At 38.6% G+C, this 9000-nt stretch overlaps 1 protein-coding gene across 1 annotated transcript; it reads left to right on the forward strand.

Annotated features, from left to right (window-relative positions):
• Window positions 1-1677: 1677 nt before the first annotated feature.
• On the forward strand, window positions 1678-4586 carry LOC122641113 (glutathionyl-hydroquinone reductase YqjG-like). The gene is made up of 6 exons (XM_043834435.1): window positions 1678-1795; window positions 2695-2919; window positions 3010-3186; window positions 3282-3506; window positions 3611-3739; window positions 4152-4586. The coding sequence occupies exons 1-6, from the start codon at window positions 1718-1720 to the stop codon at window positions 4383-4385; spliced, it is 1068 nt and encodes a 355-aa protein (XP_043690370.1). The 5' UTR covers window positions 1678-1717; the 3' UTR covers window positions 4386-4586.
• Window positions 4587-9000: the final 4414 nt, after the last annotated feature.

A 9000-nucleotide genomic window follows, 5' to 3' on the forward strand; every position in this document is an offset into this window, starting at 1 on the left:
CTGTGAATCTCTTAATATTTTGGCTTTGTTTATCTGATTTGTTCTATAAATCTCTTGCTTTGGCTTTCTTTATCTGGTTTTCTCTGTAATTCTCTTGCTTTAGCTTTCCTTATCTGATTTTCTCTGTAATTCTCAAGATTTGAAGCCCAAACAAAATCTAAAACAAAAGTAGAAATAAGGATGAGATACCTACCTCTTGAAGAACACAAATCCCTTTTAAGCTTGAGCCCTTCAAGTTCCTTGCAGACTCGGATTTGTGCAAGAGTTTGAAATGATTATTAGAGACGGTAAAATTTTGAGACAGGGTAGAGGAATGGAGTTAGTGCTTCAAAGATTAGGGAGCATTAGTTGTTCGATTACCAAGCTCAATAAGTGTGAGTTTGGTTGGATTAGATACACTTTTTAGGCCATGTGATTTTAGAAGATGGCATATCAATAAATCCCAACAAGATAGAGGTTGTGATTAACTGGAGTAGGCTGACCACTGTTACAGAGATCCAGAGTTGCTTGGGGGTTAGCCAGATACTATCGAAAGTTTATAGATTGATTTTCCAGTATTACCCTGCCCTTGTCCAAGCTGACAAGGAAGAATGTTCGGTTTGAATGGACTGAAGAGTGTGAAGAGAGCTTCAAAGAGTTGAAGCGGAGATTGATTAGAGCCCCAATACTTACACTGCCTTTAGCTTTAGAGGGGATTCATGATCTACTGTGATCCATTAAAGAAGGGGATTGGTTGTGTTCTTATGCAACATGAGATGGTAGTAGGCTATGCCTCCCACCAGTTAAAGCCATATGAACAAAACTAACTATCCCACACATGATTTAGAGTTTGCAACAGTAGTTGATACCTTGAAAGTATGGAGGCATTATCTCTATAGGAAGAAGTGCGAGATTTTCACGGAACACAAGAGTCTCAAGTGCATTTTCACACAACATGAGCTCAATATGAGACAGCAAAGGTGGCTACAACATGAACAAAACTAACTATCCCACACATGATTGATTATGACTGCACCATTAGCTACCACCCAGGTAAGACACAGTGAGTGATTCATTTCATTAATGTCTTATGTCAATTAGTATGGTTATCCACAGTAGTGATTCATTTTTTGTGTTTCCTCCTATGTAACCAGAAATAGGAACACAACTCATAATATCGCAACTTGGACGATCTCTTCCCCACGTCCAGGGTTTTGAGAGTTCCTTTCCGATGACTTCTTGCCATTTAAAAAGAATGTATCCAATGCAGGAGGCTCCTGCTAGTGTAGGGTCTGGGAAAGGTCATAATGTACGTAATCTTACCCCTGGAGAGGTTATTTTCAGGACTTTTGACCTTTGTAACCCTTTTTTTCTGCCTTTTGAGGCATAAAAAAGTTTGTAGGCTCCTCCTTGCATCCTCTAACAGAAGCTGACTTTTAAAAACTCATAAACAGATGCTCGATAAACTGTCTCTCTCAAACATACATGCACTCACTCCCTTGCTTGCATTGCGGTGCTCTTAGGGAATATAGGAGAAATGTAATTTCAGCCAATGCTGATGCAAGAGGTGGTGTCACTAGTTTTTTTTGGTCAAAAGCAGATGCCACGTCAAAGGTCAGAGGGTCATCTCCATTGGTTTAAATTTAATAATTATCTGGGTAGGAATGTATGCTTTAGATTCCCACAACAATTACTGAGGCTTGAGACTAGAGTGATCCCTAATCCCAAACCTTTTTAGATGATCTCTGCCATCTCGAAAAATCTCATAGCTCTTGGTCCGGAGAAGACAAGCTCTTCCGTCAAATCTTTTTCCCAGGTAAATTAATTCTCTCTCTCTCTGAACCTTCAATTCTGTTTGACACTGTGACTTTACTTAATTGATTTTGTAATGTTTTTATCTCCCCCCTATGTTACTGTTATTGATCTGTTCGACATATTGCAGTGAAGTAGTTTTAGAGAGAAGCATGTAATTTTTTGGGAGAGGAAGGTCATGGCTTTTGGGCATGAATCAAATTAAATGAAACTAACTGGGGTGCTTTTAATTAGTTCTCGTGTTTCACCTTTAGATGAGTCATTTGGTAGTCACCATGTAGGGCTCTGGTTTTAACAGTTCTTTTATTCTTTAACAGACAATTTCTGTCTAATTCAATCATTTTTTTACCCTCTTTTGTGAAATGGGTTTCATTTTCTTCATCAAAATGGACTTGTTTTTCATTGAGCACAGAATCAATTTCTTATTAGGTTTGGGGAAGGAGAGAACCAGAGAAGGCAATCATTGAGTTAAGTTATAGAATTAATCCTAAAAGATGCAATACTACGGGGTCAACCAAATTAAACAGTTCAAAATAATTGTCAGGCAGCATGTGCTTAATTGAGGCACATTACAAGGGTTTGAGCCTGAGACTTTGAGTTTCCAACAGCGTTTGTTCTGGGTTCTTATGATTTGACTGTCATTTTAAGATTATGAGAAGGGATTCCATTCTTTGATGGCTAAATTGTTAGGATCAGGGACATAAATTAGTTGTTGCAACTTGCAAGCACAAGTATGTAGGTTGTAACATATATTATTGATATTTGAAGTTCATTGTGAAAATTTTCTTTTGTGGTTATTTTAGTAGTTGTTCCGTCAATCTGAGGAATTGAAAGCCCCAGTTATGGAATTCACACTTTTCTCTGTATCTGGTAGTACTGAATGTGTTAGTAATTGTTGTTTAGGGCACTATTCGAATGGCTCGTTCAGGGTTGGATGATATATTAGAAACTGGTGTTTTTAACCGTAGTCCATCTACATTCCGCAATTTTATCTCCAAGGATCCATCCTCTCCATTTCCTGCTGAGTCTGGGAGATACCATCTGTACATATCATATGCTTGCCCCTGGGCATCAAGGTGTATTGCTTATGTAAATATTAAGGGACTTCAGAAAGCCATCAATGTCACAGTAAGGCATACCTCAAACTATCTTCTCAGGTCTTGGAACCTTTCCATCTCTTACCGTATTACATCTGATTTGTGTGTATGCTTTGTATAGTCGGTCCAACCCAAATGGGGAAGAACGAAGGACACCGATGATCATATGGGATGGGTCTTTCCTTCTTCAAGCACAGAAGTACCAGGCGCTGAACCCGATCCATTAAACGGGACGAAAAATATCAGAGAACTCTATGAGCTTGCTAGTGCAAACTATTCTGGAAAATATACTGTTCCTGTATGTATACCCTTTGTTATTTTCTTTCCATGGTTTATTCTCTGCACTTCTATTTCACTTTGTCAATGATGTAATATGATTTTCCTGTCTAACAGGTTTTATGGGATAAGAAATTGAAAACAATTGTGAACAACGAGAGTTCTGAGATTCTCCGTATGCTGAATACTGAATTCAATGAAATAGCAGAGAATGCTAGTTTGGACCTTTATCCTCCTCACTTACAATCCCAAATTGATGAGATTAATGAATGGGTATATGATGGGATAAACAATGGTGTTTATAAGTGTGGGTTTGCTACCAAGCAAGCAGCATACGACGAGGTAACTCATTCTATATTGAAGTATCTCAGTATATTTTTTCTACTTAAGTCTTTAGTATATGTTATCTTACTAACGTTATGTATGCCTTTCTTCTAATTATGAAGGCTGTGGTAAAATTATATGAAGCAATGGACAAATGTGAGGAGATACTCAGCAAGCAGCGTTATTTATGTGGGAATACACTTACTGAAGCTGACATTCGGTTGTTTGTCACTCTTATAAGATTTGATGAGGTATGAAGATTTGTTATCGAATTTGACTCAAATGTTTGATTTGTATAGCTATTTTTACCAGGGACACTTATAGTGTCTTAATTATTTAGGGGTACAACTAAACTTGCTTGATCCACCAAATCTCTTATTCAATGAGATAGCTTTGTATAGTTGTTAAATCAAAAAGGGAAAAAGATCTCTGTTCGGGAGTGTGGCCTATGCCAGTACTCCCATGAGTCTGTCTCTCTCATCTTCATGTGAAAAGACACTTCTGCCCCTTTATTTTAAGGAGGAGAGAGATAGACATATGAGAGTGCTGGCGTAGGCCACACTCCTGTACAGAAAACTGCTTCCCAATCATAAAATTGCACTTCCATGAATCTTTCAATCAGGCTGTGTTGGCATCTTACTGTTCAAATTTTGTGAACAACAGGTTTATACTGTTCACTTCAAATGCAACAAGAAGCAGCTACGTGAATACCCAAATCTGTTCAATTACACCAAAGATATTTTTCAAATTCCCGGCATGAGTACCACTGTTAACATGGAGCATATCAAGGGACACTACTATGGAAGTCATCCTACTATTAACCTGTATGGTATAATTCCTGTTGGTCCTAGTATAGATTATACTACTCCACATGATCGAGACAGATTCTCTTCTTAAAAGTATAGTGTATTTCTTTTTGTAATTCTTTTGAGTGCAAAAGGTTTATTTTCTTTGTTATTTGCTACTTAAGACAGTAAGAAGAGGTCTTGACATGCTGAAACTGTAATAAACCTTGTCTTTGCTCTCTCAGTAATGGTGGGAAGTAACCTTTCTATCTACCATTACACAGAGATTGGTGATTTCATTTTTAACAGTTGATGATTTGGTAGTACCATCCCGAACTGTTGTCTACCTCTTAACTGCTACTTATAAAGCACTTAGGTGGCATTGTTTAAGATACTGTTGGCTCCTCTTACATTTTCCTATCATATTGGTTCAAATATAATTGATGTTCCACAAAATCGGATTGGAATCAGCTGAATTGACCAATTCAACTCGGAATCAATCGGGACCGATGGCATTTACCCAGGTTCCATGTGCACTGAGCCCGACTAAGTTAGGAAAGTCTGATTGATTCCTGACTGATTCGAATCAGAATCGATGGAGATTGATCCGTACCCAAATCAATGTTTTAAACCTCAACTATAATTGGGTTTAGTTTTGACTCTTGAGAGTCCAAAAGCCTAGAATTGTGCTGATTTATATTAGATGAAGTAGAGCATTGTGTCCATGATTAAAATTGCATCCTCTATAGTAGGTTTGGGTTTTTGAAAATGGCATATTTTTCCAAGTTGGAATCTGCCTAGGATTGTGCTGATTTATACTAGGTGACAGTCATATTTTATGATTTGATGATTCTATGCCGTTAGCTTTTTATGTCATCACAGTGAAGGGACTTATTTTTGGTGGTTGGGAACCAGTAAGCAAAATTAACAAGCTAAGCAATGTGGTATGAGAGAATGCTACTTTATCGCATCATTTGGTGCTCATAATACATGATGAGCCAATATATCTATTGTAATCATAGTTGTACGCCTACAGAGCAGCCGCTGGTTTGATGAAACAAAATTTAAACCTTGAATTGATGCTTTTGATCGCAGATTGGTTCTCTTTCTTTCCCTCTCTCCCTCTCTCCCTCTTAGGCTCGATCTCTTTCCCTCACTTTGTCCCAGTCCCTCTCAGGGTCTGTTGGGTTGTGGGTCGAACAACCAAAGGTTCAAAACTTTGAGCGCATGAGATTTGAAGGAGAAAGGTCCAAACCTGGGTTATTTTTTAAGTTTTTACAGTCTCGGGGCCTTAGATTTGATTTAGATTTGATAGAGATAAAATCTATTGAGTTGTGGGTGGATTTACAGTGTTGCAGAGGATGGGTGGACACCGCCACCCCTGTTGCCGGCTCAATCCATCTCCCCTGCTTCATCTCGAAGATCATTGTAATGAAGAGTAATGGTGTCAAAATGGAATCGAAATCGATTGTCAAAATTGGAATCGACCGTTTACGATCCGACTGAACAACACCCTTTAAAAAACGATACAATTCTGATTTCATACATTCTTTAATTCAAAATCAGAAAATCGGCGTTTAACCGAATAGAAACCAGGTAGAAAACTGTTGAAATTAAAAAAACTCTTATTTGTTTAAGAATGGAGTTAAGCATTCTAAAATATTAGGATTCCTTACTGAGATTTTTTTGAAGGGACGGAATGTTTTAGTACGAGCATATCTTAGTGGACTTTGTTAATGAATTGAGTGGGGTATGGATTGGTAATGTCCTCAGGTTGGTTTCCCTTGCGGTACTTTACGACCTTGAATAATCACTAAAAATTATCATTACAACTAGCATGTCCAAGTGAACTTTGCTAAGTTAAATGTGTATGAAACAATATAATTTCGTCCACATAACAAGGATATGAAAAATAAAATTGAAGGGTACAAAGGTAAAACCGGCATGATAAATCATATGTAAATCGGATAACGAAAATCAATAGAAACCATTGAAACCGCACCACGTATAAAATGATTCTGACTTTGGCGATTTTGATTTTTACTTTGTAAAATGTGCACCGAATCAGAATCGCACCACATAATCAAAATTGCACCATTTGACACCCTTAACGGACAGTGGAGGTTCACAGATCGCCTGAAAAATAATAGATTGGAACAATGGTTGAAAAGATGAGTTTGAGTTTTATAACATAATGGTAAAAGGATCAATATACATTATTAAAGCATAATACGGTAAAACTTTTAAATTGCACGTGATGATTACGTAACTTGCTTAAGAAAAAAAAATAAAAAATAAACGCAGCTTACTACTTACCTGCCCTAAGTTTTTGTGTGCAAACCGCCACGCCCTAATTGTCACGAATTCCGGAACTACAGATTGCGTATCTCTGACGTCACCTCCTCTAAATAAATATCTTCCCACGACCGTTGTGTCTTTCAAGTTTCAAATGTACTTTTTACTTTCTCCTTTCTCTTCTCCCTCTTTCTTCACTTTTTCGCTCTCGCTCTCTCTCTCTCTGATGGACAAAGTTAAACTGCAACACAGTCTACGAAATGCCCCTAATTGACACGAATTCCGGAGCTACAGATTGCGTATCTCTGACGCCACCTCCTCTCAATAAATATCTTCCCACGACCGTTGTGTCTGTCAAGTTTCAAATCTACTTTCTATTTTCTCTTCTCCGTCTCTTTCTTCACTTTTTCTATCTCGCTTGCTCTCGCTCTCTCTCTGATGGACAAGGTTACAACTGCAACATAGTCTACGAAACAACGGTGTGGTGTTGTTGTCAATGCTCCGAAGGAACTCAAATGGTGGCAATGAAATTACGACTCTCAGGAGATCCCCTAGATTTCTTTCTCGGGAAGATTCCTCCGGTAAGGAACTTGAAGTATGGAAGAACCGAGTGTGTTCTTCTCGGATCCTCTTCGCCAACAAAACGCATTCTCGTTCTCCTATCTATTCTATAGAAAACACCCTTCCGAGGACAACTTTTAGAACATCTTCGAGACTTCTTCCTCAAGAGAACAGTCCGGGAATGAGGCAATTGTAAACCCCGAAAGCGAGGAAGAACCAGGTATGCCCTCTTTCTACTACTGGTGCTGTGAAAATCCATTCTGATTCCATTCTTATAGTCCGACCGGTACTGTTTTCCTGGAGAAAATCCATGAATGTTATTCCGAAAACAGTCCGAAGAGGTCGATTAGATCTAGTGGTCTGCGAGAAACTTCTGCGAAACCGCTCAATGGGTCAAGAAAATCTAAAGTCGTATCTCTGTGTCCGAGATCTTCCCATGTCTAAGATGATAACTGAGGTTTCTCTAATAACGAAAATACACCGGCGTTTGTAGACAACAAGGCCGGGAATAATCAGGCAGAACTATTGGTTTGGCTTAATGGAAATGGTTTTTTAGATAAAGAGATTTTTTCAGAGGTAACCCAGAAAGCAAATTCGGGTAAAAACCGGTCAAGAAATGTTGGAGTCCAAAGGGTTTTCACAAAGGCGGCAGGAAAAGTTAGTAAGGGCGTTAATTCGTCCAATGAATTGGCAAAGTATAGGGATTTCTACAGTTTCTCCCGCAATGACGGCAAAGGGAATGGGGGAGGGGGGGGGGGAAGAAAAGGAGCGATCATGAGGGGATTCGGGTTAACAGAAAAAGGAAGCAACGGGATGAAGGTTGCAGTCCTGAAGGGTGGACGAAAGAACAAGAAGCTGCATTGCGGAGAGCTTTCTTTGCTGCAAAGCCTACGCCCCATTTCTGGAAGAAGGTTTCTAAGCTAATTTCTATTTTTTCTGGGAGTGTTTATCTTTTGTCTTAATTTTATAGTTGAATTTGCATATTGGTGATAGTGGGACCTAGTAATATTATATTTATGAAATTACGGATTTCTCTTTATTTAGAACATGATCTTTAAGCAATAGGATATATTTTTCTGTTCAGTGGTCTTATATTTCAATCATCTCATTATATCTCAGTTTGAGTGTTTGTACTCAAAAAATAACAAACAGTAAGAGGAACAAAGAAATTCTAGATGGGACGCAAAACGTTACTATGGAGAACAAGATGGTTAATATTTTTTTGTGGTCTAGGAAAAGTGACAAATGATGTGATATCACTCGGTCACTCTTGATCTCAGGAGTCTAGCATCAGGCATATTGGAGGGGGAATTCACATGGGGTTGCTTGTCCTTCCGCATGATCAAGATGTGTGGATGACAAACCCATTCACTTCATTTTTGCCTTATTTACATCGATGTTATCTGTAATTGTGTCTGGCCTTGAGCTTCTAGTTTTTGTATATCTCAATGATACCATTAGAAACTAACTGATGTCTATCCAGCAACCCAAGGTCATACCATTCCAGCATGGTTAACCGCCCCCCCCCTCGGTCCCCACAAAAAAAAACAACAATTTTAGTGGCCCTTTTTCCAAATTTTAGGGTATGGCTCATAATTGAATTTGCTCCAAATTGCTTGAAACACATTTTATTTGACACCAACAAGGTGCCTGTCTAGGCGACCAAGGTGATCCTAGTTGTCATGGTGCCCGCTTAGTCGACACCTTGGCAACTATGCCCTCACCCTTCAGTTTTGGTTTCTAATGGTCAACGGACTCAATAAAATGAGAAGCAGAAAGGAAGAAGAATAGGGAAAAATATTTGAAGGACATGAAGCAGAGCCTTAGGGATTAGAACATAGCAGGGATATATGTGTGTAGGTCTGAACACA

This window comes from Telopea speciosissima, chromosome 9 (assembly GCF_018873765.1).
Source record: "Telopea speciosissima isolate NSW1024214 ecotype Mountain lineage chromosome 9, Tspe_v1, whole genome shotgun sequence".
Classification (NCBI taxonomy): domain Eukaryota; kingdom Viridiplantae; phylum Streptophyta; class Magnoliopsida; order Proteales; family Proteaceae; genus Telopea; species Telopea speciosissima.

What these genes read in the sequence shown, in the direction of transcription:
- LOC122641113 (XM_043834435.1), top strand. Translation starts at nt 1,718, where the DNA reads ATGATCTCTGCCATCTCGAAAAATCTCATAGCTCTTGGTCCGGAGAAG. An exon ending in AGAAAGCCATCAATGTCACA is followed by an intron (nt 2,920 to 3,009) that starts GTAAGGCATACC and finishes TGCTTTGTATAG; the next exon opens with TCGGTCCAACCCAAATGGGG. An exon ending in CTGGAAAATATACTGTTCCT is followed by an intron (nt 3,187 to 3,281) that starts GTATGTATACCC and finishes CCTGTCTAACAG; the next exon opens with GTTTTATGGGATAAGAAATT.